The sequence below is a fragment of the Seriola dumerili genome, unplaced genomic scaffold (genome assembly GCF_002260705.1).
Source record: "Seriola dumerili isolate Sdu_G_001 unplaced genomic scaffold, Sdu_1.0 BDQW01000025.1, whole genome shotgun sequence".
In the NCBI taxonomy this organism is placed as follows: Eukaryota; Metazoa; Chordata; class Actinopteri; order Carangiformes; family Carangidae; genus Seriola; species Seriola dumerili.
The window spans coordinates 10,982,803-11,001,194 of NW_019174280.1; the positions used below are offsets into that span (position 1 = coordinate 10,982,803).

Sequence of the window (18,392 nt, forward strand, 5' to 3'; positions counted from 1 at the left end):
GGCGACTTGTAGTGTCCTCTCCGAGACGTCTGCCATGTTCACCTCTGGCTGACAGATGCACACATTTGTGTAAGCCGCATGAAAATCTTAGCCACACTCATACAGGAAGTGAATCGTTCGTACTCACGCGATACCATAGGGACGTTAATCTCGCGGTCTTCGAAATAAAGGTCCGGAGCATGGATGTATTATGATACTGTACAACTACTAAAATAAGCCTAATAATAATAAGCCTAATAATAATAAGCCTAATAATAATAATAATAATAATAATAATAATATTTTTACATTGACAGATGATAAAAAAGGGTTCATTTAAAAACAAGTTTATTTTGTCTGGGAAAAATGTGCTTTATATATAAAAAACATTAAAGTAAAAAGAAAGGAAGGTTCAATAGGGAGTCCAAATTTATTTAACATGGGTCACAGGTGTGATAAAAATTTGTGGAAAATTTGAAAATGTTTCATTTTGGGTTAACAGCTCTTGTGCAATACACTTCCCTAATTTCTTGCAAACCACTGAATTCCAGTTATCAGATTAAGTTATTCTGAAAATAAAACGTGGAAGTTTCATTCAGCCCATAGCTCACAAGGGCTGAAGACAGTCATGAAATACAGATTGAATTCATACATAGACATACATGCTGTACATCACATAAGTCTGTGTGTGGCACACAGACTTTAACAAATTAAAGCAAAACATATAGAACACAAAATATCAAAGTGAGTAATGAGTACTGTACAGAAGGTTAAAATAAACATTGTGTTTAACCACAAATTTTACAAATCTGTCACATACTGCATGAGATTGATCATTAATGTGTTTACAAGTTTTTGTTTGTACAATTTTAAATGACAAAACTGTAATTGGTGGCTTCAAAATTGTTATTATTAATGCTCAAGACATTTCACTTGTCACCTTATACAGTTTGGAGATGAAACATTGGTTTATCATTTGGCAGAACAAAACACAGTTTAGAGGAATTCATATTGAAAATTACTGAAGAGGTATTGTATGAGAGGAATGTAAACTGTAGCCTTATGTGGAAGTCACACAGAGAGAGATATGAAGTGTATGAGAAGAGTGATGAAGTGTTGTGGTTGTAGTGGCGGTAATGGTTTCAGTGAGCATCAAGTTGCATGGGTTTGTGACAAGTTGCTTTTGCTCAAAACCCTTTTGCAACCTTCTGAAATAAGTCAAAGGCTGCAAAGTGGCCTGCAACTCAATATAGTCATTTTAAAACCAGTGAGTGTAACATGATTGATATGCAGTCAATGAGAACATGCTGAGACTCCCCCAAAAGTTTCTATCTGTGTTTCCTTTCCCTCTTGTCATGTTAATAAACACAGTGTGGTCTTAAGCACCTCTGCTTAGTGGAATACCTCATGGCTTCACTGTTTATTCACTCAGCACTGAGATGTGGTTTCTGGTAAAAAAAAAACTTTTCTTGGGGGTGAGATACATCACTTTTTTATAATACAGTTTTACGTCTTTCAGCATAAAGATAAATCGAAACAAAATGAACAAGGATTTGTCACTTAATGTTAAGAATAATTCCTCTTAAGATGCACCCAGCTTGATGCTTAAGAACGGATCTAAGGATCACTGGCTTAGAAAACCTCTGAGCTGACACATTTCTTAGGCTTGATAGCTGTGCCCCCACAGTTATAGTGCAGCTTTGTTTTTGATTTTTGGGGACATTTTTGAAAGCAGTAGTTTGCATTAGCTGTTTGCAGCCAAAATATTTTTTTAAAATCAATTTAATGAAGAGTATGTGAGCTACCAACATAAACATTCTCACCAGTTTAGAACAAAACAGATTATCTTAAAAGACAGCAGCCTCTTCTTTAAGTTTAAATATGCTACTGAGGTAACGCACCATACAGGTTTGTAAAGATCCCTGTCCTTGCAGGTCTTCAGAGGTGTTGATACAGTGTCCATGATTAAGATCTGCACAAAATCATGCTGCTGAAAGTCAGATAGAGTTAAGTTATTACAGGTCACATTTCAGTATACAGTAGCTGCCATCAGCGTGGAGCCGAAACTATTTACAATCTAAAGCCATTCAGATCTCCAGTAAACAAAAAAGAAAATGAAATCATAGCTTCAGCTGTAAATAGTCTTAATATGTACAGTCAACATGTCCAATTTATCGCCAAAATGTTGGTGCAGATGCAGTAAAAGCCGTCAGTATACAATCCAAATCCAAAGGCGCTCATGATCTATTGCTGATAGTTGAGGAAGTCTGAGAGAGTTAGCACTGGTTCAGTTTTAGTGAACGGTGATCAGGAGTTTGGCTCCTTGGCAGAAAATCACAACCGATTCTGTTTAAGCCTGTCGATGTGGTAACAGAGTTTGAGCGCAGGGCCCAGCTTCAGTCCCAGGTACTTCATCATCATCTCACTTTTCAGCAGGAGTAGGGCGTCTCCATCTATCTCCTAAAAACAAATCACAGAGCCACGTTACTGATAGAATCTTCAATATAGCACATATTTCACCTAATTGCGTGGTTAGCTTCACGCATACAACAGTAAAAATCTTACAAATCTTACATCCTGAAATATGCAGCTCTGTTCCAATACATTTTGTATTACAGTGTCAGTCAGTGGCCAGGGCCATCAACAATATAAAGCAGTCTGGACTCACATGCTTCCTGAAGGCATCAGCGTGAGGTCCCAGGGCTTGGGGATCAGCATCTTTGATAAACCAAACCACCTCTTCCACACCCCAGCTGGATGGGTCCTTACCAGCAGGACGCTTGCACTCTCCAGAGTCTGGCATAGGCATGTAACCTATGAAGCACAGGGAGAGTGAAGATTTTATGCTCAAATGTTGAATATTATGGCTCCTTTACTATAGAAGCAAAACTAAACAATATAGACCAAGATTTTAGGGAGAGCTCCCAGCTTTAGTATTAAAATGCTTCAAAATGAGGAGCCAAGAGTGCAGCAATTTTTTGGGGGTTTCTCAGATTTTTAATCAGCCTGACTGATTGGACTTCTGCTCCTGGGCAGAACTATGACAGAAGTCCTATCTCAACATACCCGTAAGGATGATAAAGTGTAAGTTATCCTACATTAACAGGATAACTAGAGAGAGAGAGAGAGATGTCAGTGAAGCACATTTGGCACACACCACCACTGTCCTAACAGGAGGTCACATAAGACAAGTGAAAAGACCTGTGCAGGTGTACTATAGTTGTACGGGACCTTTAAAAGCATTGGTACAAAGCAGATTAAACTTTTAAAATATAGAAATGAGAGCTAATTATATGTATAAAGCAACATTGCAATGATCGACAAAATAGGTGTATTCTTTTAATGTGTATGTACGGCAACGGCGTGTGTGGTCTGGATTGTATAACACCACTTGTTACCAATTGTATTGTTGGCAAAAGTACATCGGACGCCAACGCGTAGCCTCACCATTTCTGTTTCCGTCCTGGAAGCTTCCTGGACTGGACGCTTTTCTGCATACAGCCATTTGAGTAGAGCAACTGCTTCCACGATATGGGTAAGAGTGCTTTGTTGGGTACTGTGATGTCATGACATTGAAGGCGGAGTCGCTGGGATCTACAGCGTAGCGCTTGGAGTCCACCGGTGGGTCGCATAAGAAGTCATCAGGCATTGGTGTCTCTGCTGAAGGAGGAAAGACAGGAAGTGGCATCATTAAATCCGAGCCCATGTGGTAAATATTGTCTTTTTCGTATTGGTGATGTCATTCTTTCAAGAGGTCAAAGGTTTCACTCTCCTGTGAAATATCTCAATTTTGATTGGGACAAAATTTTGTACATGGTTTTCAGAGGATGTAATGAGCTTGGTCAACAAATCTCTCCACAACTATTTATTAAACCAAGTACACATGTCATCCATGTCGCCCTGGAGGAGAATTGCCTGACTTTTGCCATTTATCAGCTCAACATTTCCGTTTGTCCAATACTTTGGTTTATGACCAAATACCTGAAAAGCTAATGACAGTCCAATCAGCATCAGCTTTACTTCGTGTTTAGTGCTAAACAGTGAACAAGGTAAACTTGTGCTTGTGTCCGTGTTAGTATGCTAATGTTAGCATTTAGCTCAAAGGACTGCTGTACCTAAGTGTCTGCAGATTTATGTGCTACATTACACAGCAGTTACATTTTTCACGTCCTTTAAACACTGAGTAATTAATACATAGCTAATCTTTAGGTAATCTATGCTAAAGCTCTCTCAGCCTGTTACTGTATGGGTGTGAAACAGCTGAACAGTAATCAGTAATTCCTCTGAATCTGCTCCCTTTGTGCCAACCGTTTTTCAGCTTGTCAGTGAGGTAGATGCCTGCTGGGTATGCCGGAGCTGCTGGGAGGTGCTTATGGATTTACCTGGTGACAGATTTATAAAATGGAAAAACTCCACTGAGACGATTCTACAATGTGCGACACAGAGGTCAAATGTATTTCATTGTCTTCTGAAAAATCAATTATGTGATAAGATCTGTGCATGTGATTTTGGAGGCTTATATACTGACACACACAGATACACAGAGTGCTGAGCTGAATTCATATCCTGCAGTAAATGCTTAATATTTTAATACTGAAGATACACACACCCTTATTGTCAATTTTAAAATATAAACACAATCTCTATCATGGTACAACTAAGATTAATTAAGGTTATCTCACATCTTTGAATCCTAACCTCTAAAATATTTGTAATTAAACCATGCAAATACTATAAATTTTGACAAATAATAAATAATAAATAAAATGAATGTAAAAAAAATAATGATATAAAAAAAAAAAGTATTTGAAAGGGAATTTATGCAGCTGAGTATCTGAAATAATATCTCTAAAATACAGAGACTATTTTTGAAATGCTTCTCCATTTCACCGGAGAAATGATTTACATAACTGTCTGGGTGGCACCACGGCGAGAAAAACTGGTTTTAGTGCGTGTGCATATGTGTGTGTGTGTGTGTGTGTGTATGTGTGTGTGTGTGTGTGTGTGTGTGTGCGCGCACGCTTTGCTTTATGTATGTCTACAGTGTGACATCAAACACTTTTCATGATTTGCAAGAACAAAGAGCAAACCCGTGGTCCTTGACACATGAGATTCCCATTCCCACCTCAAATACACTAAAGACAATCTTTAAATATTTGCTTATTCAGAGCAGGACAGGCTGTGGGGAAAAAAAGCAAAGGAAAAAAAGAGAGCAAGACAGAGAGGATGGCTGTATGAAATGTGTTATTTTTTGTGAAATATTAAAATATGTTTTTCTCCAGAGGCAAAGCAGGAGAGGAAAGCTAAGCGGTGAGACTGAAAGAGAATATGAAAGATGATACGTTTGGGTTATGTTTGAAGGCATTTATTTCTCATTTTAAAGCATGTAAACATTCGTACCATACCCGCAGACACTGGTGCTGTTTTTGATTCAACATGCACACATACATAAGAGTCGGTGTTTTACATCTAAAAGCACATCTCCTCACACAGAACAAGTGATTGGTGTATTTCGAGAACAAAGAAGAAAAACACCATGTTGACACTTGTAAAGACAGAAGCGTGTTTTTAGTGCTGAATTCAGAGTCACAGACACAGAGCAGGGTAGCAGGGATGAGTAAGATAGGATACAAAAATCATTCATTTATGACAATTTTTACGAGAGGTTATAAAGGTTAAGATGACTGTGGTGTTACCTGTTAGGACCTGTGGTGTGGCAGAGTGGGGGACAATAGCAGCGTCCTGTGGGATGGAGCCCATTTCAGGTTCTGGTGTACTGTTGGGAGGAGAGTTGGCCAGTGGGGACATCACCATCCTGGGCTTCAGCTACAGATACACACATACACACACACACACACGCATAAGTACACACACACACACACACAATGGCGTTCCTGTACAGCTGTAAGTCCGATTATATATCAGAAAACAACACTTTGGATTGCTGAAACTTCTTAGATCTTTACCACTAGTGGAGAAAAAAAAGGTATGCTAAAGAATGCTATGTTAGCAAATATAGATGAGGCTAAAATGTATCCTTTCAGCAACTAGAGGAAAGGCCACAGTTTAAAGCAAAATGGAGGGTCTCAAAAATGCGATGGCAATGGTGGTAATACAACCAATTCCACTATTGACAGTACTACCACAACAAACATCAAATATCATTGCCATACCAATATGGTCCCTGATTCGATTCTGGACGTTGGTTGCATATCACACCTCTCTCTCTCCCAAGTCTCTATCTACACAATACCAATGCCAATATCAATTCCATTACCATTTACAAAGATAATATCAATACTAACACTTTTACTATTAGCAGTCTCAATACTAGCAATAGTAGCAGCACAGTAACAGAAAAAGTAATTGTCCTAAATAATGCTTGTCTTATATATTAACAATAATCAAAGGTACCCTTCAGAGTTTTACCACTAGTTGTGCTAGAGGGCACTGTTTTGTAGAGTAGGTCCTCGTTTTGTATGTATTTCTAAAATGCACACGAAACGCAACATACACATTCATGCCAAAAGTTAAACACTATTTCACCGATCAGCTGTTGGTGAAAGTAGCGTACCAACAAACCTGTTAAAGCGCCAGCAAAAGAAAGGAAAGACAAAGAAAACTGCTGGCCGATGTAAATATGGACACAAATGATGCAGAACGATGATTCAGGCTTTATGAGGAAGGAAATGTTTTCAACACACAATGCAGTTTGGAGAGAAAAACTGAAAATAAAACTATTTACAAGAAAATGACACAGGGTACCTTTAATGCATTGGCAATAGCCTAGAGTTTTTCAGTCATCCATCTCACACGCTTTGGATGGAAAAGATTTCTGTTTATATCAATACAGCTGTCTATACAGACCAAGAAACAGGTTACATTTCAATTGCACTGCGAGTAATTGCAAGTTTGTCTTAGGCTTTGAGTCTATTCCATTTTACACACGTAACTACATTGATCGGGTGTTGGACCCTGAGCTCTGTCAAAACATGGGTGACCTATACTCAATGCTGTACCTGAACGCATCCTGTTTAGATAGAGATGAAAGACTGAAGCTCATGCTGCTTTCACTACGCAGCCTGTGTAGACACTGTTTGGTTCTCATGGGAAAACAGTAGTAATTTCAAAGATTAAAATAAAAATACAACAATGATTGACCCACCTTAAAGCCAGGTTTTCTGCCTCTCTTCTTCGGCACCTTGAGGGGCGACAGAGGCTCTACATAGTGGCTCTGGAACTCCAGCTTACGGATGGGGGGCCGTCCTCTCTTCCTTCCAGGTACTTTACCCTGGGGCCCCGCTATAAACTGTGGGCCAGGAGTGGGAGTCTGCATTTCGGAGCTGACAGACAGGGTACTCATCAGACCTGACAGAGACAGAAAGATTATTAAATAGAAAGTAACAGGAAGTGGCAGCTTTAAACTGCACGCACCACTGCCTTGGCTCCAAACTGGAGCGGAAACTTGTGAGAGATGTACATGTGAGACTACCCCATCCACACACAGAGAGAGAGAGAGAGAGAGAGAGAGAGAGAGAGAGAGAGAGAGAGAGAGAGAGAGAAACTATAGGAAATAGAAACAAAGCAACATAAAGCTTTGTACTCTACCACACCCCTCCCCCTCTCCAGCTGCAAAGATTGCAATAAATATCATTACTGCACAGAGAGAGAGAGAGAGAGAGAGAGTGAGAGACAACGCCACACACACACACACACTTACAGAGGAAGTGAAAGCAAAGCACGTATACTCACAACACCCACACAATCAAACAATCAATCAAGTGTGCACACACACACACACACACACACACACACACACACACACACACACACACACAGACAGAGCAGTGGCTTCAAGTGTTTGTCTTGGTACCATTCATCCACATGGCCCTGACTTTCAGAATACATCCCTCTTTCAAACCATCTCTCCACCATTTAATTCATGCAACACGATCCCTCACCTGACATGGCCCTTGAATATGAAGAGGTTGATGTTGTACTCATTCGCTGTCTTGTACCTATTATTCTTTTATTTCTGTCAGTTAAATTACACACACATCTGGCTTCATTACAGACAGACTGGCAACTGTTACAGAATAAATCCCTCTTCCTGTGATGACGAACACTTGGTCATTGCAGAAAGAGGACAAACAGGAACAGAGACAGACAGACAGACCACGTGAATATGCATGATCCCTTCCACCCTCTTTCTCTTCCTCAGACTGAATCACACAGAAAAGGCATCAAGATGAGCACATATTTATCATTCTGAGCTTTGCCTACCATGCACACAGCCGTCTGGTAATCAATGCCTGTGTGATGCTTCACTCCAGCAGCAGGTTTCTGGATATTCCCCTGATGGATCTCCAGCAGTCTGCCTCTACTGTTCTCTGCTGCTACACACTTTCAAGACACCGGCAACTCTGCACATCTCCCTCTCTCTGTCTCTCTCTCTCTCTTTCTCTCTCTCTCTCTCTCTCTCTCTCTGTTCCTCAATCTCCACCACCTTCCTCCGAAACAACCCCCTCCTCCCCTTCCCTTCTACCCTAACCCCCTTCCTCTGTGTCCCCTTTCAGTCGTCATAGCAACACGCCTCTAACATCCCGCGGCAGCCGGGCAGACGTGCTGAGCTCAGAGCGACGTCTGTGTGTGTGAGCGCGCGCGCGTGTGTGTGTGTGTGTGGCTGTGTGGGACTGTAATGTAATTACAGTTGCCGCAGCTCAGGGTTTTTCTCGTCTGTCTTCAAGAAGAGGCTGAGAGCGAGTGACAAGGTATTCAAGCTGTGCAGTGTTCTGCGCTACAAGCGTTAGGGGTTAACTCTAATCTGTACCATAGTCATTAATGAAGACATTTAAATTTCAACACAAGATGCATGTTCTCTTAATAAGTCCTATCAACAACAACAACAAAAAAAAACCTGTCCCAAGATCTGATTATATTAAATCTTTTAAGTACTCTTAAATGCTTGAACTTTTCTCCTGGCACTAGAGAGATCAGATCTTTTGTAAACATCAAAAGGTTCAAGTCGAAGCCCTTCAGGATTACTCTGCTGCTTTTGTTTGTGATAAAAGATCATATTTCTGTCAAAGCTCACTGCCTTCCTTATATTTATAGACTTCCTCTGTCTTTGTGTCAGCTCGTGCATGCTGCTTTTGTTTTATCTATAATGAAAAAAACACACATGGAAAGAAAAGAAGACCAGCCAAAGGCAAGGTTGTGAGTGATTTCCCTGCTGAAGTGCACGTATTAAAAGAAAAAAGGAGGCTCCTGAGTGCTTATTTGCTCTCATAGGCTACAAGTGTAGAGTACAACTCGGGCTTTACCCCTCGCCACCACATATTGATTAGTTACGCTCAGGTTGCTGTACTGATTCCCATTTCGAAGCCGCATTTGTGGGTTTTAACACTCAATCAAAATCAGGTTAACCTTTCAAAGGGGGGATCAAACGCCCGCGTGCCCTCGCTCGCACGCACCGCCGCTGCCAGCGTGTAAAGAGATTTGTCAGGAGTCGGCTGTAAAGCGGTCGCTCACAAGATGCCTTAACACTGAATGTGACAGGCCAGGCAAATTGTATTGTTTCAATGCTAGAAGCCTATACATGATAATAAAAAAAAGGGACAATAAACAGCAAGGTCAGGACTATAATGCTATGATAGTGAGTGCTGGCGCACATAGACTCACTTAATCTGCAGTGACCGTGATGGTAGTAGGCCTGTGTGTGCGTGTGCGTGTGTGTTTGTGTGTGTGTATGTGAAGGAAGGGACCCATAAATCATAAAAGTAATTACACAGTGAGATTAATCCTGATGTCCCTCCTCAATCAGTCCTGTCCCATTACAGAGCATCACGTTACAGACAGGGACAGACTGAGAGAGAACAGATAATCATCTTTTACTTAAAAAGAATTGGATATGGGGGGGGGGCACCCATTAACACCGACTGACAATTTGAAACAACACCATTTTTTTCAGGCGAGGGGAAAGCTTTGCACCACTGCACTGCACCCTAAGACAATACATTTGGGACCACAGCCTAATTTGTTTATGGCTAATTAAGCAATTAAGCAATCAGTGAACCCCTACACCCAATTTTATTTTCCGACTAAGGGATATTGTCTCCTTTTGGAAGCCAAATGTGAGAGGGAGGCATTTGAAAGCTGTTGGAGCCTGGTGTTATGGCCACAGTAATGCAGCCATGATCAGCAATGATTAGCATAACTTAATCACTAGCTTCAGGGGATGGAGATTTGTATCTGTTTTCACTTATGCAGAGGGGAAACTGCAATGAAGTGAGTTATGCTAATGCCTTTCTAAACTGCACACCTACTCACGTAAACAAATAGTCTAAACACTGTGTAACACACACACACACACACACACACACACACACACACACACAAAAATACATGCATAAAATAACTGCATTTTAACTAGAAACTATATGCCCTCGCCTGGCTGCAGAATAGATTATTGTGTCTATTATGTGTGTTTGTGTTTGTGTGTGTGTATGTGTGTGTGTGTGTGTCTGCGTGTGTGTGTGTGTGTGCGTGCGTGTGTTCTGTAATCAATGTAACAATGTAACAGCCCCCCTGAATTTATTTACAGCTCAGGCAGGGCGTCACCATGGTAACAGACAGTGAAATCGGATCCTGCGCCAGAGTCATGTGATAAGGTGGGAATAAATAAACGCATAAACAGCAATGTGTGTATTAAATAGGCACACTCACACACACACACACACACACACACACACACACACACACACACACACACACACACACACACACATACTGCCCCTCCTTATCTCCACTGAGACCCTTCATAACACAACACACTCCAGAAGAAAGGGAAGGTGAAGAGTATGGCTCTTTTCATCAGCTTCATGTCAGGAAAAAGGAGATAATTTGATAAATCACATCCCTCTTCTACCAACACATTAACTCATACACATTTACAAATTTAAATAGACTGCAAACATTTGAAATTAGGCTTCTTTAGTAGCTGTATTTCCCTCTAATGATGGTAAACAGCGGTGGTACATTCAAGTACTGTACTTGAATTTATGTATTTTATTTTACTTAATTAAAACAAAATAGAAAACAAACAAAAGTGCAGAGATTCACTTTTCTTACTTTGTGGGTGGGTGTCAGGGGCGGGGCTCCTCAGTCTCCGCCCAGCTGGCTCTGACTCCGTCTCCAAGTCAACCAGCTGCCAGCAGCCTCGCCCCCGGTCGTCGTGATGATCCAGACGCAGACGCAGACGTACACCCTTACTGAGGACACCGGGCAACCAGCCAACAGGCGGCGGAGGAGGGGCCAGTTCCAGGTGTGAATCAGTGTTGAAATCCTGCCCTCGTCGCAGTCTCATGCCCGCGCAGCCCGCAAGCGTAGGGCGAGATACATCACTCTGGTGAAAAAGAGAGAAAACATTCAACAACAACCTTTTAGACCGCTGCAGGAATGACGTATTTTTGTAGGCCAACTTGGAAGTTAGCCCCACCCGGGTTCCCTCAACAAAAAGCCAATGGGATTTTTACATGGGCTTTTGGAGTACTGCAAAAAATAAGCTCTGTGACTGTGATAATCTTCACAAATAAACATCACTTTTATGATTTTTGAAGTGTAAATACAGTCAGTAGAAAAACTTATGCTAGGCTATAAACAATCAACACCACCGTTGCATGACTTCAACATCCCTCCTCTACAAAAGCCTTCCCCCTTACAAAGTTAGTGATAGTTTGAAGAGTGTGAGTATAAACACCAGGCTGTAAAGGTGGACTGGTGAGTAGATATTTGTGTTCAGCCGGATAACATTTAACATCCTCGACAACCTCTGTAGTCTAATTCAGCCACTTGTTAGCAACCGTTTTTTAAGACACCTAAAAGCTCAAATAAATCCAGACTAAGGTATTTACTGACGTATTTTATTCATAGGTTAAAACTTGAAAATGTCTTGAGCTTGTGTTAACCACTAGACCTCATTTCAGCCATCTAGCCATAAACCCATTCAAAAAACCCATACAACTCAGGACAAAGGAACTGCACACTATAGTGTACATCAAATCATATATATGTAATATAAAAAGAATGTTGCACAGGTCCGTAGGCCTGCTGTCAAATGCAAATGTATGTATAGGGTTTTTTTTTTTTCTCAATGAATCTGAATTCTATAAATCACACTTAACACATAACAAAGTACACCATTATTCCATTTCTCAACATTAATCACATCTTCTAGAAATTAATTTCAGATCTTTCGATGGTAAAATGAATGTGGGAGTGGTAGAAAGCAGGCAGACAGAGGGATATAGGGAGAAAGACAGAAAAAGACAGGGAGAGTGGAAGGAGCATTAAAAAAACAAGAAGAAATCGGGGGAGGGGTGTGTGTAATTATATCACTTTGTGTTCAGAGGTCAAAGAAATAAACTGGAGGCTAATAGGAGAATATGGCTTTACTAATGATAAAAGTACTGGGCACAATGTGTCTATTGTGCTGTAAAGTGAATGCAATTTGGTCTCCAGGGCACTGGATTTACTGATTAACTTTAACTAACTAAGCTTTCAGTCTCCTCTATACTGGATGGAACAAAGGCGAATGAAGACGAGAAAGAAGGAAGCTGTGAAACTTGTTAAAGCTGATGGAAATGTTCACATTATCATACTGTTACCCTATTCTGCAGATCTTATTTTCTGTTTGGTGGTTGTTAGTCCTGCAGTAATCACCCATGGCTTTATTTACCACCTGCAGGCTGAAGGTGGGTGAAAGGAGAACAATGCTCGCTCATTTCGCCGATTTGAACGTTAAATTTTGGGTTCCAGCGTTAGAGGTTTAGCACGAGCTCTGAAGCATTCTGTCTCATCACAAAAATGATATTAATTAAAAACAACCTATGGTTCATACAAAGACTTCTCCATTCCAAAGCTCTGTGGATTATCTGCAAATACTGTAAGAGAAAAAAAGGAAGGAGTTCCATCGTATCACAAACATCATTACTCTTCTGACACAATTCATTTATTTTAACCACATACAGTGAAGTGACTACATTTCCTAAATAAGTAGTGTTTACCGTGTTAACCATCTTCGTTTATTGTGTTATCATGTGAGCGTTTGCTAATAAGAAAAAAACAGCTGGAAAAAGGACAGCTAAGGCTGATGTAGGCCTGGGCTATAAAACGTTAGCGATATGTACATGAGACAGACACTTCATCAGTAACAATAAGAAAACCATATAAAGCCAGATAGTTTCATGGTTGCATGAACAAACCCCAAGCTTGCTCCCTCCCTGGCTCATAAACACAGTGACACGCAAACAGCCAATCACTTAACAAGTCTGTTGTTTGGTCACACCAACAACAACAAAAGCACAGAGTCAGAAAATGAGTGCAGCCAGTGAAGAAGGTGAAGAAACAGTTAACAAAAATGACAGCTCAGTTCATCAGTATGGCAGTTTTTTTTACGCCAAGCCAATATCCGAACACCGCTGAGTGTCCCCGTGCAGGAAAACCATCAGGACCAAAAGCGGGAGTACAACAAACTTCTTTTATCATCTGAGCTGCTTCCACCCAACATGTAGTCCGTCACGACCAACATCTGCGACATCTAAAGACACAACTCACAGGCAGTCCATGGTGGAGGGGTACCCATGCACTAGTGTACTGCTTTTCTCCTGGTCTTTATTAAAATAGGTCATTAAAAATTATCAATAATAATTGATACGTTCTTATACATTTCTGACCATATCGCCCAGCACTAGGCCGATGAATGTCATTAGTTTTGCAGGTCAAAAACCAAGGTATTGGACAAAATGGAATTTTGACCTGATGATCACACAAGAGAAAAAATCAGGGAAACACCAAAGTCATTAGGGTTCATCCTCTAAGAACCATGAATGTTTGAACATCTACCATTCCATATAGTAGATGTTGAGAATTCACTGGATGAGTAAAAAGTCTGACCTGTTGGTGGCGCTAAATTAAAACTTGATGAATAACCAAAGTCATTAGTGTTCATTCTCTGAGCACCATGTACTAAATTTCAAGGCAATTTGCCCAAAAATCCATCCAACAATTGCTAAAACATATCAGTAAAAAACAAAAACCTGATGGTGGCGCTAGAGGAAAGGTTGGGTGCTCACCTAACAGAATTAGAATTCATTCTCTTTAGATCATGAACGTTTGTACAAACTTTCATGGAAAACCACTGAATAAAAAGTGGTAGACCAAGTGACCAACTGACCTACTGACAGACAAATGTTAACATCCCCACAGCCACACCACTAGCATGGCTTGAAAATACTCAAAAAGCACATGGGCGCAGAAAGCTATTCACTAAAATGGAATGAATCTCTAAGGAAACAATGAAGAGATCGAGGCATAAAAATGAGTCAAATGGTTTGGTTCTTGGGTAAACTGTGGAAAAAATGAAAAGTATGTTGTTGTGAAACATTTGTACGTTTCAGGAGCTCTCTTCCAGTGAATTAACAAAAAACAGGCTAAATTCACTGTGGTGCTTTTTTGTTTATTGTTTATTTGTTTAAAAATGTGAAAATGAATTTAAAAAAGTCAAAGGAGAGGTATAAAAAAAGAACACAGGAAAAAAAGTGGGGCAATAAGAGAAAGGAGTACAGAGCTTTTCAGTGCTGAGCCGTCAGCTTCGATCTGGTTGGAGATTAAAAAATCAGCCCTCAACTCCAATATTTCACATTTACCAAAAAATCTGAAACATCAAAACAGTGATCCTGAAAAACATGAAAGAAGACGGTTCCTCACACACACACACACACACACACACACACACACAGCAGCTATCTGTAGCACCATGAAACAACCGGAATGATAGAAGTTAGACTTGATGAAACAGAGTGTAACCCATCCAACACACACACACACGCACACACACACACACACACACACACAGGGGAATATTTCTGTTTCTATCTCAAGGCTCTGGGTCCCATGGGAGCAGAAAACTACTTTATCTTGCCACTTTACCAAAACACTTGTGGCTTGGAGCCCTGCCAGGAGTGTAGCTGCTGGAGAGATTCTTCTTCTTCTTTAACAGAATCAAACACGCACGGACACACACAGACATACATAGACAAACACTCACACAGCTGCTGTTCGTTCCCATAAGCTGTGGAATATACAAGTAGTGAAGGAGAAAGCACACGAGAGGCTTGCAAGTCTTATGGCTTTGGTTTTTCCATTGAAGGGAGTGACTTAAGTCGTCTTCTCATTCCACATTCTCTACATGTTTAACATCTTGTCTCTTCTTATGTTACGGTTGATTGTAAATCTTGATAGATGGGGCCATAAATAATACTGGATGTTGCTTTCAGGTCTAAATATCAAAAACATAGCCTTATCATTTGTCTGCAGGCTGCTGTGAGCTTCTTTTAAATCAGAATGTGAAATGTGTAAATGAACAGATCACATTTTCAACCATGGTATCCGCAATGTATTTGCATGTGAGTCTTGTGCCAATAAGTCCTAGTCTGATCACAGTGTACAGTTAGATAATTAGTGGCTTTAGTGATGCGACTAACAATTATTTTCATTGTTGATTAATTGCTCAGTTTGGTCTGTGAAATGTGTGAAAAGGGTGAAAAATGCCCAATGCAATTTCCCACAGCAAAATATATTCTATTTACAATCATAGAAGATTAAAATAACCAGAAGAAAATGCACATTTCAGAAGCTGAAAACAGTACATTTCTGGTATTCATTAACATGACTTAAATGATTCACAAATTTTGTTTTTGATTAACTAATCATTTCTCTGTCTGGGAAACACAAAATCAAACGATCCATCCTTGTGTGCCTTTGGAAACAGCATGTTTTGGGGTCAAAGTACAGTTTCATGCACAAAACCTGCAGGAAATGATCCTGCTGTTGACCTCTGTCTGCACAATTTTGTAGTTGTGTGTTTGCTGTGAAAGTCTTTTCACTTTGTTAGTCACTGCAAAAGGACCAATAATGTGCCACCCTGAAATGGTGGTGCATCTTTTCTTTATTAGAAAGCTTTCTCAAACATTGTCTTAGAGGGTGAAGGAGGCTAAAACCAAACTGTGGAATGTCAGTCCACAGTGGACTACAAACTCTTCCTCTGATATTAACAGTGGTCCCAGGCCTTGGTTTTAGTCCTCACTGCCATGCAACATTTTTGATCCCAGGGTAAAATATTTTGATAAAAAGGAAATAAAATGGAGAGCAAAAGAAAAAAAAATCTTTCTCCCACTGTGTCCTTAGCCTTTACTCTTTTTTTGTGTGGAAACACAGTTGTTCTCAGAAGTGCAAACCTTTTACTAAACCTTATTTGCTGTAACTGTTTTGGATCCACTGACCTCCACAGGCCTGGCGTCAAGCCCAAAGTCAAAGACTGAGATGTTCCGGCTGATATGAAAGCAGAGTGATAGCCTGTGTTGTGCTCTTTGCTATTTGCATGCTTTACCAGTGTTCATCTGTTATTCCAACAACATACACAAAGACACACAACACCACCTTCAATGCATACTGTACACTCAAGCAAATTATGTACGGTTGGTGGAGGGCCAACGGTTAACTTTCAGTATATTCAAATTCATAGCATAAGATTAGGCCCATGGTTGAGAAGAGAAGAGAAGAGAAGAGAAGAGAAGAGAAGAGAAGAGAAGAGAAGAGAAGAGAAGAGAACAGTGTTGTATTTCATTGATAGATAAAGATAGGTACACTAGAAATAGATCCACTGAGAGGTCTAACTCCCTTGGGTGCACCTTCCCGCAGAGGCCCCACTCTGTTATAATCTTAAAAACACAGTTTGTACTTGTCTGCATAATGCACTTGAGGCAAGTAAGTATTTATCAATGGCCTGCAGCAGCCCACTGCAATCAACTTTTTTGGTGTGTCATGAGAAAATAATGAATTTGGCCTAGATAATTAGTTAAAGCATTGCCATGACAACAAAAATTCACCCACTCAATATTACAAAGTGCACGTGGAGATTAAAAAAAAAAAGAATTTAAAATGACCTTGTGTTTTATGCTCCTGGGATTGTATATTTAGTACTGCAACAGGAACATGCAGTGATATTAACAAACAGCCTATGGCATCGATTCTACAGACTTGTATGAGACTGAAGTGAGTTTATTTTGACCTTGTTGTACGGTTCACTAGTATGAGAATGTATTATATTTATAACCTACAATTCATTTTTATTCATATGCCTTTAAGTTCGTTTCCGTGATAGAGTCTGTGGTATCTTTACCTATCCCGGTGGGGGTGATTCAACAGCGGGAATCCATTTCTCCACGGCAGGCGAGCAGGCTGTCTTCGTTCAGACCGTGAGCCGGTGCATGGAGCGGTGACACCACCGGGACTCTCGGCCTGGATCAGTCCGGGTTCCACCCCTGCAGATGCGGCAAAGCAGCGAGCGAGTGCCGCGCGCGGGCTGTGTCCGGAGAACTGCAGGCGGGAAACGAAGCCGCAGTTTCAACCTTCCCAACGCTGTCCAGAGGTTTTTGGCAGAGTTGTAACGTCCTCAAGGGCGCAAGTTAGGGGGAAACAAACGTGCGAGTGAATCGTTAAACAGCGGGGGCGTGTTGGTTCGGGTAATTTTCCTATCTGGCTTCTAGGTTGCGTCTCATTTACCTGCACTGCTTTGGTAGACAGAGAGGGAGTGATGGCACCGTAAATAAAATAGCAGCTACTCAAACTGAAGAGGTTCAACCCCTTTTTGATAACACAAAAACAACTCCTTGAAAAACGTGGTCTGGGTGTTTGAGCTAAACTCGGATAAAATAACCGAATTCAGTTTAATCTTTCTATTTTTCCATTAACATTTATTATGTGCTTCATATTTATTCATATAGGCGTAATTTACCACCGTTTTTTACTTTAATGTTAACACAGATATGCTAATTTCCCCTATGTTTCCTGGCTCCATCAACCCAAAATTATGTAGCGTTTCCTGGAAAGATATTTTCCTTATCACGGTATTATCTTGAGAAACGTACCCTAAATTTGCAAAAACTTACTTACAGGGAATCCCCACACCTGTTCAGATACAGTTTATGGTTCAAATGAATAGTAAACTAGTGTGGCAGGCACTGGTGTTGAGACCTTGTTAACCTCCACAGGAATATGAACCATGTGAGTATTGAAGTAGAATAATTAAGACCTTAAAACCAGATTTTGATGTAGGGACCCTCTATGAAACAGGGTCACAAGATTATAGGTAACAACACCAGACCAAGCTCAGCTGACATGTGACTTCACGTGTGTGCTGCATGTTCCCTAACTAATTTTTGTCTAATTTTTTTTAAAAGAGGGGACATGCACTGAAGTTGGTGCTTTAGGAGCTTTGCTGGTGTGTATCAATATCTGCACATCAGCTGCACAACTGTCCAGTTTAGATGTTACGAAACATGCAAGTTACAATA

At 40.5% G+C, this 18,392-nt stretch overlaps 1 protein-coding gene across 2 annotated transcripts; it reads right to left on the reverse strand.

The window, feature by feature from the left end:
• Window positions 1–385: 385 nt before the first annotated feature.
• On the reverse strand, window positions 386–17,582 carry LOC111216483 (sex comb on midleg-like protein 4). 2 transcript variants are annotated; one of them, XM_022738029.1, is made up of 7 exons: window positions 17,219–17,582; window positions 11,110–11,383; window positions 7,145–7,347; window positions 5,676–5,805; window positions 3,427–3,639; window positions 2,648–2,793; window positions 386–2,439 (listed from the first exon to the last, which is right to left on the reverse strand). In XM_022738029.1, the coding sequence occupies exons 2-7, from the start codon at window positions 11,342–11,344 to the stop codon at window positions 2,314–2,316; spliced, it is 1,053 nt and encodes a 350-aa protein (XP_022593750.1). In that variant the 5' UTR covers window positions 11,345–11,383; window positions 17,219–17,582; the 3' UTR covers window positions 386–2,313. The 2 variants fall into 2 exon arrangements, with proteins under 2 accessions (XP_022593750.1, XP_022593751.1); XM_022738030.1 differs by lacking the exons at window positions 11,110–11,383; window positions 17,219–17,582 and adding an exon at window positions 7,941–8,047.
• Between the last annotated feature and the right edge of the window lie 810 nt (window positions 17,583–18,392).

Excerpts from the sequence above, each read along its gene's own strand:
- LOC111216483 (XM_022738029.1), bottom strand. The coding sequence starts at position 11,344 with ATGAGACTGCGACGAGGGCAGGATTTCAACACTGATTCACACCTGGAA. Across the intron at positions 7,348-11,109 it reads CCCTGACACCCACCCACAAA|GTCTGATGAGTACCCTGTCT; the intron begins GTAAGAAAAGTG and ends TGTCTCTGTCAG. Across the intron at positions 2,794-3,426 it reads CCAGGACGGAAACAGAAATG|GTTACATGCCTATGCCAGAC; the intron begins GTGAGGCTACGC and ends TGTGCTTCATAG.